Source organism: Mus musculus, chromosome 13 (assembly GCF_000001635.26).
Source record: "Mus musculus strain C57BL/6J chromosome 13, GRCm38.p6 C57BL/6J".
In the NCBI taxonomy this organism is placed as follows: Eukaryota; Metazoa; Chordata; class Mammalia; order Rodentia; family Muridae; genus Mus; species Mus musculus.
The window spans coordinates 64,421,037-64,440,645 of record NC_000079.6 but is presented as its reverse complement, the minus strand read 5'-3'; the positions used below and the strand labels follow the sequence as shown (position 1 = coordinate 64,440,645).

Below are 19,609 nucleotides of genomic sequence, written 5' to 3'. Positions count from 1 at the left end.
CACCAAATGGGCTACCTTTTTATTAGCCTGTACCTTTAACTATTTCCAAACAGAGTCCAGACACAAGCTACCACCTGTGTGTACGTAAGAGCTACAAGAAGTCAATGGAGCTCAACTGTCCTTAGAATTTGCAAAGATGTGACCAGAGAAATAAACAGAGGTCGGATTATGAAGGCATCATAATCCTGAAAACAGCATCTGCGCTCTTCCTTGTAGGCATTCAGGCCAGGAGCCAGCCCTGTTAGTCACCTCTGTGCTGCCAGGACTCACAGAACAACCAATTCATGTCAGGCCTACAACAAACATTTTAAAAATATGACATCTCTCCTATGTGTGTATATTATATACATGCATGCACATGTACATACATATGCATATATACACATATACACACATATATGCATTTTTTTGAGACAGGATCTTGCACTGTAGCCTAGCATGGCCTTCTACTCTTAGGAACCCTCCCACCTCAGACCCCTGAGTGGGGTTACAGGCATACACCACAACCACTACCAGATTTTGTTATGTATCTGAATAATGGATAGTTAAGATCCTATCTAATCCATCCCTGAAACGATATCCTGTCTTAGTTGTTATATAACCCTGCAGTAAATCTGAATGGCCAACACACAAGTCCTTTTATCATCTTCTCTCTGCTCCCCCCTCCTCGACATCGCAGGATCTAGACCAGTGGTTCTCATCCTGTGGGTCTTGACCCCCTTGGGAATCACATGTGAGATATTTACATTATAATTCATAACAGTAGCAAAATTACAGTTAATGCAGTATGACAAAAATAATTTTATGGTTGGGGCAGGGGGTCACCACAACATGAAGAACTAAAGGGTTGCAGCATTGGGAGGTAGAGAGTCACTGTTTTAGACTCATCTTAATATATCCCTATGAAATAAAACACAAGCTGGCTGAGTCACACTGGAATTTATTTACTGAGTGGATTCCAGGAATGTCTGCTTCCGCATCTGCAAGGCAGCCTCAGGCTCACTGACTGACCCACCCGACATGTGGGAAGTGTGCTTCGGGAACTGGACTGTCCATCCCTGGGCCTCAGCTTCTGGACTCTCGCTCCCAAATGAGCACTCAAGTCCCGTGAATAGCATGGGAAGCCTGAGGACCCAAATGGCCTTCACAGGAGGCCTCTTCTGAGTACCTGACCCCTGTGAATCAAGGCCCACCATTGTCCTTTCCCTAACAGCAACAGACAAGGTGCAATTAGACAGAAACACCCAGGGCTTTTATATGAACCTCAAATCCTGACCCAGTGGAACCAAAACTAAAACATGTCTGACTTCCCAGCTGTGTCCCCGGTATGAAGACAGCTTATACTCTGTGCTTCCACCAGGTGGTGCTGTAGTACCAATGTCCTTGAAGAGGGGACAGAGCCTGACAATCATCTCTAAGGCCGGGTGGCACCACTGAGGGGTGGCCCTGGAGAAGGACACAGCTAGCAGTTTCTGGAGGCTTTGTCTGTAGGACGTGAGTCTCTTTCTCTGCTGGGATGAACATCTCACGGTTCTGCCTCCCAGAGCCCAGCCCTCAAGCACACTAAGGAGCAGGACCAGGTGTGGTATATATAGCCGTGGGGAGGCCATGGAGGCAAATCAGAAAGAGGTGCTCCTAGGGCGAGCAGGAAGGCCTGGACCAGCATCTCACCCCTCTGGGATGAAGGGCCGAATCAGTTCTGGGTTCAACAGTGACTCCTCAAGAGGTCGATCCACATGGAAGTCGTGGACATGGGGGGGCCCTGGGTGAGCCTTGGGTGCAGGTCCCCCTGGGCGCTGAGGAATTGGCAGCTCGGATGGATGGGCAGGCAGAGGCGCTGTGAAGAAGTACTGATGCAGAAGGGCCTGGGGGTAGCAAGAAATCCAGTCATTATGTATCCCCAAAATCATTCAACTGACTCAGCAAACCTTGCCGACGTGCCTATGTCTGGAGCACTGTCCCAACAGCTGGGAACATTTCAGTGAGCCAAAAATTCTTGCCAACAGAGGAAGGGGTGGGAGACATAAACCAGAGAAAGGGGCAAAATGCACAGTATGTCCCCGGCAACAAAGAGAGCTTGTGGTGTAGCTAGCTATTCCTTCCCAATTGAAACATTCCCTCTGGGCAGGAGGCTCCTTGAAAACACACAAGTCCCAGGAAGTACCTAATACTAAAGCCCGACTCAGGTCAGATTTGTTATCAGTGTCCTTTCTGCAGTGAACAGACACTCGTTCGTGTCTCCCAGGACAAACCATATAATAAAGCTGGGTGGAAAGGCTGAGGAGGACTAGAGAGATGCTGCAGGCTTTGAAGAGCTGGGTCCCAGGAGCACAAGCCCAAAGGAAAGCCTAGGGCTTGAGAGGAGCAAACACAGGAGGGCTAGGAACACAGCAAGAGCAGTCAGGGTGAGAAAGAGACAACACTCACACCTGCAACTGCAGGCAAGACCCACTGACAAGGGGGAGGGGCTGGACAGAGGGCAGGGGTCACTGACTTCTCTCCCGAAGCCTCCTGGAGAACACTCCATCAAAACCCCACCTCCAAGGGTTCCACCCTACGCGGGTTCTAAGCGTCTCTGGCTTGGCAGGGTCAAGGGTCAACCTTTAACCCTACCTGGGAGGCTGCAATACGCTGTCGTGGAGGGTAGAGGAGGAACTGGCCCAGCAGGTCCAAGGCCTGGGGAGAGGCATCAGGCAGCACCTCCTCCAGGGGCACTGGTGCCTGCTCCTTGAAGGAGATCTTGTTGTAGTCAGGCAGCTCTGTGATCTCCTGAGCCCAGAGGAGAAAAAAAAGGCAATGAGAGCAGCCCCGCCCACCACCCCTTATCAGGCTCTCCCACCACACCTGATCCAGCTCTCCCACCTGATCAGGTGTTCATTCTGTTCTTCATTCAGCCCAGAGTCCATCACCACCCACAATGGCTCTCTCCTTCAGCTCCCCCCACTCTCTAAGGCCTGCTCCTTGCCCAGCTTACTGAGACCAGATAAAACCTGTCCCTCCTGCAGCGCCAAGACTTTGGTCTTCATTGGTCAAGAGGGAGTGGGGCCCAAGACACCTACATAGGGAGAAGCCAGTTCCTACTGGGGAACAGAGCAAGTGTGGCCCCTCCCCAGCAACAATGGTTGCTACTAACCGGCCAGACTCGAGGACTCGGGGTACCCAGGATGCGAAGCACACAGCACAGTTGTTCAATGTCGTTTTCGCCCGGGAACAGGGGGGACCCATTCAACAGCTCTCCCATGATGCAGCCCACAGCCCTGTGGATACAGAGCTAAGCGGTGGGAGATGTCACACGTGAGTGATCAAGCTACTCACACGAGCTTTAACACCTCACATCAGGATCAAGGTCCAGAGGTTCCCAGGGCAGCCATGTATCATTCCTCCACAGATATCTAGAACAGAGTCCTGCAGCTCCAGGACTCTTAGAGCCTCATGTCTGGGCTACCCAGCTCCTCCTCGATTTGGGGGCGGGGCATAAATGCAAAATAACCCAAATCTCAGACCTCTGAACACCACAAACTATCTCCCTAGTCCCCCAAAATGCTGAACCCTCATACCTAGGGACCCAAGCTTCACTTTAGCTCACAACTATCTCATCCTCAATTCAGATGACAAAACATACTACATGCCTTGTACCCCAGACTACCTTACCCCATTCCCAGAAGCCTCTCACCTGAGACTAGCCTCCTAACCCTCCCCACACCAACTCAGAAACATCAGCGTGAAGAACACAGATCCAAAGCTGCTCAGACTACTCTCTAACCAGACAGAACATCCCCACAGCCCACATGACCCTCACCTGCCCCAAGTATCTCACCATAGGTCAACGCCCTGGTCATACTGCCGAGCGCCATACAGGAGTTCAGGAGCTCGGTACCACCTGGGGGAGGGGAAAAAGGGGTTGAGATCACAGCTGGATTGTGCTGGTCTGATAAGAAGCTACATCCCAGGCCCACAGCCCATGCCTGGACAGAAGGTGCAGACGTATCTCTTCCCCAGTGAGAGGGCTGGCAGGGATAGAGCCCCACTACCTGGTGGCCACCTGATGTGTGTAGAGGCGACCACCATCCGGAGAGAAGACCCGGGCCAGGCCAAAGTCAGCTATCTTGAGCTGGCCTGAGGCACTGATGAGCAGGTTAGCAGGCTTCAGGTCCTGTGCATACAAAAAAGAAGCATCAGTCCCCTGTACCTAGTCAGGGCTTCGGGACAGGGGGATAGGCAGCCAGGCCCCCATTTCCTTTAGAGCCATACCTCTGGCTGCTTACTTCAAGACCCTCTGACTGCACCCTCTTCAAGGACTAGCTCACCCCGGCCCAACAAAGCCCATACTGGTACTAACCCGATGCACAATGTTGTTGGCATGGCAAAACGCAACACCTTTGAGCAGCATCTGCAGGTAGCTCTTGACTTGTGCTGGGGCCAGGGGCCTCTGGGCATGGCGCACCACCTCTGCCAGGTCCGACAGCATAAATTCGAAAGCCAGCACAAAGCCCGCACCATGTGGGAACACAGCCTTCAGCTGCACCACCTGAGGACAGACATCCCATAAGCCTCCAGAGTCTAGACTGGCCTCCAGCCCTCCTTGGCTCCCACCCCGCTACCAGCAGCACCAATAGCCCAGGCCCTGACAGAAGACCTGGCTAGGCTGAAACAGGGACCAGGGAGCTCAGGGCTCATAGTGCTCTGCTATCCAGAGATAAGATGGCCTCTACTCTCCCACTAATTAGGGAAAAGATCAGGTGACTTAGTGGACAGCAGCAAGCATTCCACTGCTCAACCCATCCTATCCACATGGCACATCACCTAGAGAGGTACACTCAAGTACCAACTGTCACCCATTACCTCTAGGACCAGGAAATCCCAGCAACCTGGGAACAGAACCAGAAATCGCATCTCCCCCAGTGTTGGAACAATGAAGGCACATCAGACACCATAGTTGCCGATATCTTAAGGCCCAGGTTGCACAGGGCAGTGAGCTAGGATGCAAGGACTTGAGGAGCTTAGAAAACAGGGAATAAATGGAAGGTATAGGACTAGAAGGCGGTGGGACTGTGAGAGAGCAAAGGAAGTGTGTATACTTTATTTAGAAGGGGTTTGGTCACCGGGCAGTTGGTGGCGCATGCCTTTAATCCCAGCACTTGGGAGGCAGAGGCAGGCGGATTTCTGAGTTCAAGGCCAGCCTGGTCTACAGACTGAGTTCCAGGACAGCCAGAGCTATGCAGAGAAACCCTGTCTCAAAAAACTAAAAAAAAAAAAAAAAAAAAAAAAAAAAAAAAAAAAAAGAAGGAGTTTGGTCAGAGGTAGGTCTGGGGAGGAGGTCTGAGCATGGAAAACAGAAACAAAAAAGTACAAGGGCCAAAGACTAGCAGAGATGGCTAGAGGGACAAGAAGTAAGTGTCTTTTTGGAAAGGACTTGAACTCACCATGTAGAAGAAGATGACCTAATACTCTGCATCCTTCTGCCTCCACTCCCTAAGTGCTGGGATTACAGGTGTGAACCACAAAGTCCAGCTGAATAGTAGTACATCCTTTAGGGGATGAACATGTCTATTCTGTCCCGTGCTCCTGCAACCTATATGGATGCTAGTTCCTGAAGGGATGCCTAAGAAGAGGTAGCTAGTGAAGAAGATAGAAAGACTGGGGACAAATCTACTCCATGTTTTTTGCATGCATCTGTGTGTTTGGATGTACCCATGGCTGAAGTCATGGGTCTTCTCTCCTTTTTTTTAAAGATTTATTTATTTATTATATGTAAGTACATTGTAGCTGTCCTCAGATACTCCAGAAGAGGGCATCAGATTTCGTTATGGATGGTTGTGAGCCACCATGTGGTTGCTGGGATTTGAACTCGGGACCTTCGGAAGAGCAGTTGGTGCTCTTAACCACTGAGCCATCTGGTCAGCCCTGAGTCTTCTCTTTAATTGCTCTCTACATTATGTGTCGAGGCAATGTATTCCTATTGAATTCAGAGCCTTCCCAATACACTAATCTGACTAACCAGCTTGCTCCAGGGGTCTCCTGTCCAGTACCTTATAAGTACTGGACTCACAGGTGGAGTATCGCACCCACCTGACATTCACCTGGATTAACAGTTCCCACCAAGCCATTTCCCCATCCCCTAGTTTTTTGGTTTTTGTTTGGTTTTGTTTTTGTTTTTTTTTTAATGAAAACTTGGGACTAGAGAGACAGTTCAATGGTTAAGAGTACTTGACGCTCCTGGAGAGGACCCAGATTTGGTTCCCAGCATCCACATAGTGGCTCACAACCATCCGTCTCCAGTTCCAGGGAATATGATGCCCTCTTCTGGCCTCAATGGGCACAAGGCACACACACAGTACACACACATAAACACATGCAAAATGTTCCTACGCATAAAGTTAAATATAAATTAATTAACCAGGTAAAATGGCAACGTCAGGACGGCTGTCAATCATCAGCATCCTTATGGGTCTTGAACCACCTGTCCCACACATAAGCTGCCTGGAAAGCCCTTTTATTTTCAACAACAACAAAAAGGAACCACCTTAGTGAAGGTTTTATTTTGGCAGTAAACCAGCATTGGAACAAATAAAAATACACACCTACATTCAGACAGTACACATGTTACACACAGTACACATATATAAACACATATCTCATGTTATAAAGATGAGGTATGAACACATATCTCATCTGCAGTAAATTTTGAGGCACACACCACTACACTTCACAATACAGGAGCACACAAACTGATTCCATCACACATAAGCTCTCAGGAATCAGACTGAGACCAATTCCTCAGTGTCACTAGTGCTGTGTACAGGCCAGAATTTTTAGGAGGCCCCAGGGGCATTCTGGCAGTGTCACTCAGCTGCAGACCCATGAGCTGATGATAAAAGCCAAGCATTCCCCTGTGCTTAACAAAGACCCTGAAGAGAAAGAAAGAAAGAAAGAAAGAAAGAAAGAAAGAAAGAAAGAAAGAAAGAAAGAAAGAAAGAAAGAAAGAAAGAAAGAAAGAAAGAAAGAAAGAGGGAGAGAGAGAGAAAGAGAGAGAAAGAGAAAGGAAGGAAGAAAGGAAGAAAGAAAGAGAGAAAAGCAGGGTGAACGGAGGGTGACCACACATGAAAGTCTTTAAGATATCCTTCAGAACAAAGTAGGGGCTCAACGGGTGCAAACTGCTGAGAAGTCAGCATGGTTAGGGGCATAATTTAATGGCCCAGCACCTGTCTAGCATAAGGAAGGTGGGAGAGCAGGTATAGGAAGGAAAGGAGAAAACAAAAAGAAACACACACAATAGTTAAAGGGGGGGGGATGCATAAACATATGAGCAATGGGTGTGTAAATGAGAGAGAATGGGAGGGTTAAGTACTCAGGTGAGAGTGGATCTGGGAGCATAAATAAGGAGTAAGCAGGAGGGGGCAGAATGGGGATTAGAAAGGACTCCTTTAAAGTGTATACTGGTGAGTAGAGAGGGATGGAAATGAATGAAAGTGGTCGAGAAGCTGCTGTCTTGGAACCTGCCACCGGTCTTGTTCACCCGAGCCCTGCATGACCACCTGAGCCCAGCCCCACTCACATATTGACTGTCCTCTATCTCCTGCAGAGCCTTGATTTCTCTGAGGGCCTGGTTAGGAATACCATCCTCCAGCCGCCGCAAGGCCACCTTCTTGAGGGCAACGATCTCGCCAGTCTGTGCAGGAAAGAGTGCCGACACTGCCAGAGACCTTTGGCAAGGTAGGGGCAGGGAGAGAACACCCCAGGAGCGAGACACCCCACAGAGACCCGCCCCTAAGTCGGGAAGATCTGAACCGACCGCCAGGGGTCGCGCTCCCGCAGTCCGGCCGCTGGAAGCGGGATCGCCACAGATGGGACCCCGCCAAGTATCCTAAAGAGACCTCTGAGGCGCGCCCGCGCGCGCTAGCAGATCTCTACACGGAAAGACTGCAGAGGGAGCGCAGTGGGCATCCCTCGGACTGCACGTGCGGCATGGTCTCACCTCTACGTGCTTGGCTTTGAAGACGATGCCGTGGGCGCCCTCCCCGATGCGACCGAGGATGCAATACTGGTCCATGTCGGCCCGCGGTGCCCAGATCCTACTCTACAGGGATCCAGCATAGGCTCCTGCAAGCGTTGCCTAGCAATAACGCGTCTAGCAGCTGCTCCGTAAAGCACGTGACCGGAAAGACCAGTGCTGAGCTCAGTCAGGAATCTGCATCCCCTCTAGGCAGCACCTTTCCGCAGCCTTCGGCAGTCACTCTATCGTAATCTAACGCTCCAGGACGTGGCCATAGCACCACGTGACAAGAAACGCTGGTGCGTGGGGCTGAGAGGGGCAGGGCTACGCATGTAAAGGGTGTGTTCATTCGCCCAGAGGCGGAGCCTCTGGTAGGGAGGTGGATCTGGTGGAAGACTTCCAGAAACCAGCAAGAGTATCAGGTGGCAGGCACTCACTCAGCCGCTCTCTACATTTAGGCCTCTTTGTAACTGACGCAAATCATTGTTGCAGACAAGCACAGAGCTGAGTCGTGGAGTGTCTTAGTTAGGATTTTACTGCTGTGAACAGACACCATGACCAAAGTAACTCTTATAAGGACAGCATTTAATTGGGACTGGCTTACATGTTCAAAAATTCATCCTTTGTTATCAAAGGAGGGAGCATGGAGCATCCAGGCAGGTATGTTGCAGGAGGAGCATATTCAACTGCAGGCTGCTCGGAGAAGACTCGCTTCCAGACAGCAAGAGTATTAAAACCCACTTCCACAGTGATACACCTACTCTAATAAGACCACACCTGCTAATAGTGCCACTTCCTAGCCCAAGCATATACAAACCATCACATGGAGAATCACTTGGGTCTTTGGTCCCCAAAGGGCATCATGAATCCAAGTACCTTTTTTAAAAAGCTTACTAGCACTGACGATAAAGCTCCTTTGGTGAGGTGCTTGCCTAGAGTGAACAAAAGCCTTTGGTTCGACTCCCTGTACCACCTATGTTGGTTGCTCTAAATCACATCTGCCGTCCCAGTACTTGACAGGGTCTTATTAATCTACACAGTGCGATGCATCCTGCTTAATAAGAGACCTTATCTCAAAATAGAGAGAGGTGTCCACAAGTATATGAGATGACGACCAGCACCCCTACTAATTAGGAAAAATGAAATCAAACCACAATAAGATATCTTACACCCTTTAGGATGATTACTATCAGGAACGTAGATGATAAACCTGATACAGTTGTTCTGACTATAACTCTTGTATCCAGCAGGCCAAGACGAAGAGAATCTCAAGTACGAAGCCAGTATGGACAAGGTTACCTGCTAACATGGTAAAGCTGTGGAGAAATCAAGACAGAAGAGAGGGGAGAAGAACCTACACTAACGTGGGAAGGCAAGGATGCCAAGAAATTACCACTTTTGTGTGCGTTTGTTAAAAAGTGTTTCAGGGGTGGTTGCTCACTCCCTACAATCCCAATACTAGAGAGACTAGGAGTTGCAGGAGGATTGCCTCAGGTTCCAGGCCAGCCTGAGCTACAGTGTGAGACTTTCTCAAACCCAAAAGAAACGAAACTTTTAAATAGAATATGAAACTAGCCAGGCTCTATGGACTGGCTGTGGGACCCTCTTCTCAGGGAATGAGATAAGTGAAAGTTTTTGCCATACCTGTGGCACACACTACGCCTAGGTTTAAATCAGAAAAAGGAAATCCAAGTGTGGACTAGGGGGTAGAGGGAGCGTGAGGGGGCAGAAGCCCAGGAATTTGAGCTTATCCTTGATTGTATGCTGAGTGTAGCTTTCATTGGCTAATTACCTCTGAATTAAGGAGATTGTAGCATTGATATCCAAAACTAATACACTGGGGTTTTGTTTGTTTGTTTGTTTATTGTTTGAGACAGGGGCCACACAGTATTACTCTAGCTGACCTGAAACTCACTCTGTAAACCAGGCTGGCCTCAAACTCACAGATGTCCACCTGCCTTTGACTCCCAAGTCCTGGGATTAGACAAGACTATTCTCTTTGAAAAGTTTGTCTCACCCAATATTGTGAGTTCCAGACCTTTGCTGAAGCCTTTCCGCTTTCCAAAGGGACATTGGCCCACTTGCCTTGCCCTTCTTCTCAATTCCCTCTGCCTTGCTAAAAAAAAAAAAAAAGTTAAATTACATTCCTAAAGCAAGCCACCAAGGTCTGGTTCCTTCTTGGCCAATTCTTCCTCCTGAGGCTGCTACCAGTGTCCAGCTATCAAAGTATTAAAGTCGGGAATTAAAAGCCCCCTTTGGCTCACCTAATTAACATGTCCAATTAAAATTAAACACCCCATCCTAATATGGGTTTTTCCCTTTACCTTTATAAACCACCATTTGCCTATGGGCCATGTCTGTCTTTTCTCTATCCAAAAGCAGTCCTTTGTCATCCTGGGACAAATATACTTGCCTCCTCTCCCCCTCTTCTCCTTCGTCCTCTATCTCCTGTCTTTGTCTCTTATCCCCTGCCCTCTGGGGTAAATAAATCTTCGTGTTAAGAATTTGGGGTCCTGAGGCAATAACTTCCCTTTCACTGTCAACGGATGTCAGTATCGTGAGCTGAATATGTATAAAGTTCTAAAAGAGTTTTTAAAGGGAAAGAAAAACTTCTTATACTTAAAAACAGAAAGCATCATCAGCCCCCTTCCAGGTAGTGCAGCCTGTGATTTCAGCACTTTGGGATGCTGAAAGGCAGAAAGATCATGAGTTCAAAACCAGCCTGTACTACAGAGTTCAATGTCTCAGTAGCTGAGAGAATTCTAAGAAAGAAGGGAAATCAGTTTTCTCCAGGGAGAAGTCCCCTAATAGGCTATCCAGTCCAATTGGTCACTCCTATACATATAAGCAAAACTAAATGAGTTTGTGTGTGTGTGTGCGTGTGCGCACGCTCATGTACATATGTGTATATGTGTAACAATAATAATTAAAGAAGAGGTCATGAATTTAAGAGGGAGTAAGAGGAGACAGAAGAAATTGGAGATGAAATGATGTAAATACAGTACTCATTGTATGAAACTGTCAAAAAAACAAACAAAAAATACATTTAATTAAAAGAAGAAAAAAAAAAGTACTGTCCTGACTGGCAGTAGAGATCAGAGAAAGGCAAGGTGTTCTGCTGACACCTAGTGTCTGAAGCATGGAAGGCCTAAGCAGACAGAACTCAGAACAGCGTTTATCACCTGCCTGTTCCTTAGTCATTCTGCTTTGTTTCTTTATATGAGAGAGAGAGAGAGAAAAACACAGAGAGAGAAACACAGAGAGAGAAAAACACAGAGAGATAAACAGAGAGAAAAACAGAGAGAGAAACAGAGAGAGAGAAACAGAGAGAGACAGAGAATGAGAGACAGAGAGAAACAGAGACAGAGACAGAGAATGAGAGAGACAGACAGAGAGAGAGACAGAGAATGAGAGAGACAGACAGACAGAGAGAGACAGAGAGAGAGAGAGAGAGAGAGAGAGAGAGAGAAGGATCCAGTGAGACGGCTCAGCAGGTAAAGGTGAGTGCCACCAAACCTGTCAACCTGAGTTCCATCCCCAGGCCCACATGATAGAAGGAGAGATTGAATCCTTCAAGCTGATCTCTGACCTCCACACATGTGCTATGGTGTGAGCCAACATCGATGAATACATAAGTTAAAATGTAATAAAAAAATTAAAGAAGCAATTTGTAATCAGTATTTATTGTTTCTTTGAAAGTAAGTGAAATTATCCTCCAGGGGTGGTGGTGCCTTAAATCCCAGCACTCAGATTTCTGCAAACAGATTTCTGTGGGCTCAAGGCCAGGCTGGTCCTTCAAAGAGAGTATCAAGCTACACAGTGTCTTTTTTTTTTTTTAGATTTATTTATTATTATATGTAAGTACACTATAGCTGTCTTCAGATGCACCCGAAGAGAATGTCAGATCTCATTACAGATGGTTGTGAGCCACCATGTGGTTGCTGGGATTTGAACTCAGGACCTTTAGGAAGAGCAGTCAGTGTGCTCTTAACCGCTGAGCCATCTCTCCAGCCCCCTACACAGTGTCTTAATAAAATAAAATAAAATAAAATAAAATAAAATAAAATAGTGCACAATTGCCTCATCCCTAATGAGTGCATGTTCATGAAAGCTAACTCTGACCCAGATGCAGGCATATAGGAGCAAAAGAATCCCTGAGTGGATGAACATGTAAGGAGTGGATAAAGTCCCGAGTTAATGTATATTATTGACACAGACACGGCCATGCCAAGGACTCAGTGTCTCACACCTGTGGGAATGGCAAAGACTTCCCCTTCGGAGTCAGACCCAGATGGATGCAAAGCCTTTCTCTGGTCTGAGTTTAAATGTGTGCAAAAACTAGCAACTACAGCCTCCCTCTCCTGAATGTTTACAGCCTGAGACTGCTGGCCTACAGAGACCTCCTACCAAGACTGGCTAATACTGCTGTACATGATAAACCCCTTGAGGTTCTGGGTTATCCCGTAGTAGGTGCACTCCATCCAAGTAGTGTAACCCACCCAACCCCAGCTTTCAACAGTGTGTCTGTGTGTCTGCACATGGGTCCTTTCTTCATTCCCTTGTCACCCCAAGTCATCCCAACCACTAAGGATGTAGTACTACCTGACACACAAAATATCAGAAACTCCTGAATATGTTCATTATAAATTAACTTGAAACTTTTAAAACAGGACAGGAGTGGTGGCTCAGTGGTTAAGAAGAGAGCCCAAGTTCAGTTTCCAGCACCCACGTTGTGACTCATGAAGTAATTCCAGTTCCAGGGAATATGATGCCTCTTCTGACCTCTGTGGACACCAGATGTACACATGGTTACATATACATATGTTCAGGTAAAGCAATTATACGCATAGAATAAAATAAATATTTTAAATTCAATTGTGTTTATATAAATATAATTTTTAAAGAAGTGATAACTCTTGTTTAGACCATGCTTTGTTGGAAGTATGAAAGCTTCATTAGGACTGGCCACTGTAGGCAGCCGGTGCCTAAAAGATGGCACCGGTTTCCAGTACACCGGCACCGTAAACAACACCACTATTCACATTCAGGCGCTAGCCCGAATCTGGCGCCAACCCCTCCCAAGCGGGTGCATGCAAATTAAGGTGCCGGCAGACTGACCAATCCCAGGAGGACACAAAGCTTTTCCCTGTGCTGGGGTGTATATAAGGAGTCCTCCCTGGGTGCCTGGGGTTCCCGTAGCATCGAGGCGTTCCTGCAATAAAGCTGTTGAGAAGAATCCGACCGTGTTGCGTTTTCCTTGCCAGACGAGGTGAGTGCGACAGGCCACCAAGCCAGGGAAGGGGTAGAGTAAAGGGCAAGCTAGAAATATCACACATGTGTGTTTGTATGTATGTTGTATGTAGTGTGTGTGTATGTGTGTATATATGTATGAATGTGTGGTGTCTGAGTGTATGTGTGTGGTGTATATTTGGGGTGTGTACATGTATGTGTGGTATGTCTATGTGTGTATGTATGGTATGTATGTGTAGTGTATGTAAGAGGTGGGCATGTATTGTGATGTGTGTGGTATTGTATAATGTATTTATATGTGTATGCAGTGTATGTGCTGTATGTAGTATGTGGGTCTGTGTGTGTGGTATATGTAATATGTGTAGTGTGTATGTGTGTGTGTGGTGTATGTACTGTGTGTATGTGAGTGTGTGGTGTCTGTGAATGTACATATGTGGTGCTTGTATGTGGTGTGTTATGTGGTACAACCACTCTGGAAATCAGTCTGGTGGTTCCTCAGAAAATTGGACATAATACTACCAGAGGATCCAGCAATACCTCTCCTGGGCATATACCTAAAAGATGTTCCAACTTGTAATAAAGACACATGCTCCACTATGTTCATAGCAGCCTTATTTATAATACCAGAAGCTGGAAAGAACCCAGATGTCCCTCAACAGAGGAATAGATACAGAAAATGTGGTACATTTACACAATGGAGTACTACTCAGCTATTAAAAAGAATGAATTTATGAAATTCTTTGGCAAATGGATGGATCTGGAGTGAGGTAACCCAATCACAAAAGAACACACGTGATGTACATTCATTAGTAAGTGGATATTAGCCCAGAAACTTAGAATACCCAAGGTACAATTTGCAAAACACATGAAACTCAAGAAGAAGGAAGACCAAAGTGTGGACAATTTGTTCCTCCTTAGAATGGGGAACAAAATACCCATGGAGAGAGTTACAGAGACAAAGTTTGGAGCTGTAACTGAAGGAATGATCATCCAGAGACTGCCCCACCTGGGGATCCACCCCATAAACAACCACCAAACCCAGTCACTAGGCAGATGCCAGCAAGAGCCTGCTGACAGGAGCCTGATAAAGCTGTCTCCAGAGGGCCTTTGCCAGTGCCTGGCAAATACAGAAGTGGATGCTCACAATCATCCATTGAACAAAGCACAAAGTCCCCAAAGAAGGAGCCAGAGAAATACCCAAGGAACTGAAGGGGTTTGAAGCCCCATAGGAGGAACATCAATATGAACTCACCAGTACCCCCAGAGCTCCTTGGAACTATACCACCAATCAAAGAAAACACATGGTGGAATTTGTAGCTCTAGCTATGTATGTAGCAGAGAATGACCTAGTCAGTCATCCATGGGCAGAGAGGCCCTAGGTCCTGTGAAGGTTCTATGCCCCAGTGTAGGGGAATGCCAGGGCCAGGAATGGGAGTGGGTGGGTTGGGGAGCAGGGGGGAGGGAGGAGGGGATGAGGGATTTTCAGAGGGGAAACCAGGAAAGGGGATAACATTTGAAATGTAAATAAAGAAAATATCTAATAAAAAAAAGAAAAAATATGGTGTGATATGTGTAGTATGTGTGTGTGTATGTGTGCGTGGTATGTGTATGTGTAGTGTGTGTGTGTGTGTGTATGTGTGTGTGGTGTGTATGATGTATTGGGGGTATGATGTGTGTGGAGGATGTGGTAGTTTTGTTTTTGAGACAGCTCTCACTCTGAGCTCAGCTCTTTTCTTTACTGCCAGCAATTACTGATTAAAATCTGTTTTTACTGTTCTCTGGCTGTGTTTATCTTGGACAAGGACATATAAATCACAGTAGTGAAAAAATATACCCTCTGGGACTCTAAAGATTTACCATCAAAAGCCCAGGGTGAAGATTGACAGCACACTTGAGAGAGCCCAGAATGATGCTAGTTATGAGCACGTGTATTGTAGCCTGCCTCCAGAAAGGTGTGTGTGTGTGTGTGTGTGTGTGTGTGTGTGTGTGTGTGTGTGTGTGTAGTATATATAGTATATGGTCTGGGTGTATGCATATGTGTATATGGTATGGTATTATGTGTCCTGTGTGTGTGTGTAACTGTGTGTATGTGTGTGGTGTTTGTAATGTATATAATTGTGTATATAGTGTGAGTATGTGTGGCATGTAGTATGTGTGAATGTCTGTGTGTGTGTGTGTGTAGTAAATATAGCATATAGTGGGGGGATGTGTGTGAGTATATTAATATGTGTATGTGGTATGTATATGGAATATGTGTGTATGGTGTGTGTGTAGTATATGTAGTATGTGTATGTGTGTATATGGGTATGTGTGCATGTGCATGAATGTGTGTGTGTGTGTGTGTGTGTGTGTGTGTGTGTGTGTGTGTGTATGGTTTGTGAGTATGGTATTGTGTAGTATGTGTGTGTCTGCAGTACCTGTGATAACAAGTCAGAAATAAGTCCTTATATCATAGACAAAAGGAATTCTCTAAAAGTCCCACATTTGTTTTTACAGATGACACAGGATGAATTTGTAGCTTGAGGACAGTAAATTGATAACAAGCATTAGCACAACTTGTCATGGAAACCAGAAATAACACTGATTGGTGCCAGGGCAAAACCCTATACTGGCAGAATGGTCAGTAAAAGCAGCCAGCTGGACAGGAAATAAATGAAGGAAACCCACAAGTCTACTAAACTGAGGTTGTGTGTCTGTTAGGGCAAGTCCTGAAACAGATTTAACAGAGGCTCTAGAACAAAAGAGTTCTAGCAGGGTCAAAGAAGTTGCAGCCCTGACTAACATAAGCCATGTTCACGAAGAGTAAAGAGCATATGACACAGAAAAGACAAGGCTGATATGGGAACAGGCTGAACTTTGGACAGATTCCCTAAACTGCACAGGCCGATAAGCAGAGGGTAGAAGCCTTGCATATTCAACCCTCTCCCAAATCACAAGCCAACTGCCAAGTTAGAAAGTCACCTGGCTAATTGCAAAGAAGCTATGCTAACAACTAACAATAAGAATTGGGGGGGGGGGGGGGCGGGGAACAGCACTTGGGAGTCAGAGGCAGGCAGATCTCTGAGTTCAAGGCCAGCTTGGTCTACAGAGAGAATTCCAGGACAGCCAGGGCTACATAGAAATATATCGGTCTTAAAAGAGAGAGGTGGGAAGGGAGAGAGAGAAGCATTTGGGGCTAGTGAGATGGCCAAGCAGGCACAGATACTTGTCATGCAAGCCCTGTGACCTGAGTTCAATCCCCAGAATCCCCAGAAAGGTGGAAAGAAAGAGAGTTCTCTGACCTCCTCATGGACACCACAGCACACATGACCCCCACACCCACAATTCACATGTACCTGCACATGTGCACATGCACACACATGCACACTAATTTTAGAAATGAGAGTCTGACGTCAGCCCAAGCTATGTAAGTGAGTTCAGATTAGCTTAGGTTACAAATTGGATTCCCCACTTCAATACAAAAAAATTAAAATAAAAAACAAATCAATGAAGAAAGCATAGGTGTTAGGAATTACACATCTGTACAGCCACATATTATACAGTTTAGGTCTGAGCAAACAGCTAAAGAAAATAAGAATACAGAAGCACTATAATATATTGCCTAAATGTATAGTTATTAGCAACAAAAATAAATAAATAAAACTCACAAAGTATGATCCAAACTCAGCACAAACATATACAACTTCCCACACAAATAAAGACCTGGACCAAATCCCCCAACCACTTGCTCAAACAATGTTGTCAAGTATATCTAGATACTCAGCAAGCAAAACTTTCAAAACAGCTGTTATCCTTTATCCCAAAGATTAAAAGGCCATTAATGAAACTGATGGATTATTGTCAAGCCTGTGCCTACACAAAACCAATAGGGGACATGTCAGAATCAACTTTATGAGCTCTGAAAGAAAAGACTCTTCACCAACAAAATAGGTGCTAAACCAAGGAGAAGGCAACTTTAAAACAGTTGTGGCTTGGGGAACACCTCAGTCATTAAAGTGTTTGCATGCAGGCATGAGGACCTGAGTTTAATTCTTAGAACCCATGTAAAAAGCCAGGTGTGGTAGCATGGAGCTTGATTACCCACTGCAATCAAGAAGATCCCTGGTGCTTGCTAAGTGGCCAGCCTTGCCTAATCCATGAACCCCAGTCCCAGTGAGAGACTCTTCTCAAAAACAAAGTAGTTGGCTCCTGAGGAATAGCACCTGGTATTGCTCTGTGGCTTCCATATGCACACCCCTCCCTTACACACACACACACACACACACACACACAGAGCACACACATACACACCACATACACATATACACTCACATATACCACATACACATATACACTCACACATACCACATACACAGTACATACACACACAAATATACATACACACACATATACACATGAACCCATGCACACATGCACACGCATACACACACACATACACACACGAAGACTGATATATCTGGATACATCTGATTATACAAAAGTTAATTCATCTCAGTTGCCGACTCCTACTACAGGGTATTAAAAGTCATGCCTGGGGGCAGATGCCAAGGTTAGGCCACAAGGGCAATTGCGGCACACAGGAGGAAGAGCTCACTTACAAAGCATTTGACACATCACAGACAAATGATACAAACCTAGTCCAAGCTGGGTGTGGCGCCTCACACCTGCCACCCCAACACTGGAGAGGCTGAAACGAGAGAACTGAAGCAAGTTCAAGGCTAGATTGGTCTACATAAATGGTTAAGTTCGAAGCCAACGAAGGCTACACAGCAAGACCTATCTCCTAAGGAAACACACACAAATATGAATAAGTTCAACCTAAAATAAGCAAGAAAATCTGTCACCTATTGTTGTGGTTTAAATACGAATTGTCCTCCAAAGGCTCAAATTTGGACACGTGGTCCCAGAGACTGGCACTGTGCTGGAAAGTCTCGGAACCTTTAGGAAGTAGAGTCTTGCTCCAGGAAGTGGGTCACTGGGGGTAAGCCTAGAGGCTTTATAGCCCAGCCTCCAGTTCCTGTTCACCTTCTGCTCCCAGCTGTGGAAACAGAGTAAAAACTGTCATGTGGTCCAGCCGCTATGCCTTCCCCACCATAATGGGCTATATCCCTCAAACTATAAGCCAGAACAAAAGGCTCTTCTCTTTAAGTTGCTTCTTCTTGGGTATGTAGTTAGAACCTGGAAAAGACTAAGCAATACATGTGCTAAAGGAACAATGAGGTTTATTTAGCAGCCTTGCTTAACAGGAATGACTCACGGTCTTCCGTGACTACACATGCATGAAGCATATCCTGTTTGTGTTGAGCAAATTCATGACGCTTGGTCCACAGTTTACCATATGGTCACTACATTTAGCTTTTTATCATTAAAGACAATGATTTTTTTTTTTTTACACAAAATTTTACATTTAATCAAAAAGAAGTATTGCAAGCCTATGGCCTTGTTTCAGCTTATTTGGTTTTTGTGTATTTGATTGCTTCTTATCTTTCCTAGTAAGTCTATAAAACACTAAGTAGGGTTTATTTTTGCAAAGAGGGGAAATTAATTAATTAATTAAGAGAACATATCCATGGCTCACCAGTACTGACCAACATAGAAATTAGACACAGCAAGATTTTACCAGCAGGACTATTTCCTGGGCCCCTAAAAGGCAGTTTTGAAACCACTTTATTCATCTTTGATTGACATGTGAAAGCTGTGCATATTTACTACTTAAGAGCCCAGAGTCAATCCAGGCATTTGGTCTGTGGCCAGCATCTGGCTGCATCATGTCCTCAAGGTCTGCATTCTTCTCAGCTGCAGTAAAAAAATCACCTGGCCGGAGTGAGCTCTGTAAAGGTTGAGATAAGTCGGCTGCCTTAGAATAGCCTTGAGCCTGTGCCTACATCCGGCTGTCCACCACACCCTGGGCTCTAACTAACCCTCAATTTACAAATTCCTTCCTTGTTATCCCCTGAGACTGCTCTGCCTTTTCAAGGTAGTTGCTGTCAGCCTGGAGCCTGATCAGGACCCTAACCAGTTAGAAGCATCCCACTCCCAACCCCCACCCCACCCCCACCCCCAAGGTGAATAAAGTTGCTTTTAGTTTATTTCTGACTTGGGTGGTCTTTTCCTCATGATTTGTGCCCCGTGACTCCAACGCTTCCTATCAGTCTGGAGAGAAATATGCACTTACAAAACAATTATCACTATCAAGCACATAAATATCCTTTCCCCAAATTTTCTCTACATTCAAAACAATAAAGATAATACTATTATTGTATGGTTTTGTTTTTAAATAGTTACTTCTATGGACAAGTATATAAACTAACCTAGGAAACCTCTTACATGTACTTGAAAGAATGCATATCCTGGACTGGAGAGATG

At 46.0% G+C, this 19,609-nt stretch overlaps 1 protein-coding gene and 1 long non-coding RNA gene across 9 annotated transcripts; one reads left to right on the top strand and one right to left on the bottom strand.

The window, feature by feature from the left end:
* Positions 1-923: 923 nt before the first annotated feature.
* On the bottom strand, positions 924-8,327 carry Cdk20 (cyclin-dependent kinase 20). Of its 6 annotated transcripts, XR_003950406.1 has the most exons (9): positions 7,976-8,257; positions 7,556-7,669; positions 4,340-4,528; positions 4,032-4,153; positions 3,818-3,880; positions 3,134-3,257; positions 2,975-3,055; positions 2,614-2,769; positions 924-1,865 (listed from the first exon to the last, which is right to left on the bottom strand). XR_003950406.1 is itself a non-coding variant. In NM_053180.2 (8 exons), the coding sequence occupies exons 1-8, from the start codon at positions 8,048-8,050 to the stop codon at positions 1,668-1,670; spliced, it is 1,041 nt and encodes a 346-aa protein (NP_444410.1). In that variant the 5' UTR covers positions 8,051-8,093; the 3' UTR covers positions 925-1,667. The 6 variants fall into 6 exon arrangements, 2 of the variants coding, with proteins under 2 accessions (XP_030102968.1, NP_444410.1); XR_001780742.1 differs by lacking the exon at positions 2,975-3,055 and having other exon boundaries at positions 3,966-4,153; positions 7,976-8,327; XR_001780741.1 differs by lacking the exon at positions 2,975-3,055 and having other exon boundaries at positions 3,134-3,271; positions 7,976-8,327.
* 1700015C15Rik lies at positions 8,210-12,690 on the top strand. Of its 3 annotated transcripts, none has more exons than XR_873594.1 (3): positions 8,210-8,292; positions 9,241-9,395; positions 12,664-12,690. It is a non-coding gene; the product is annotated as an RIKEN cDNA 1700015C15 gene (long non-coding RNA). The 3 variants fall into 3 exon arrangements; XR_001780984.1 differs by having other exon boundaries at positions 8,220-8,292; positions 9,244-9,395; XR_001780985.2 differs by lacking the exon at positions 8,210-8,292 and adding an exon at positions 8,371-8,653.
* Positions 12,691-19,609: the final 6,919 nt, after the last annotated feature.

Coding starts and splice junctions, on each gene's coding strand:
- Cdk20 (NM_053180.2), bottom strand. CDS start 8,050: ATGGACCAGTATTGCATCCTCGGTCGCATCGGGGAGGGCGCCCACGGC. Junction 4,529..7,555: donor AGATAGAGGACAGTCAATAT/GTGAGTGGGGCT, acceptor GTCTGTCCTCAG/GTGGTGCAGCTGAAGGCTGT. Junction 3,258..3,817: donor GACCAGGGCGTTGACCTATG/GTGAGATACTTG, acceptor CTGTATCCACAG/GGCTGTGGGCTGCATCATGG.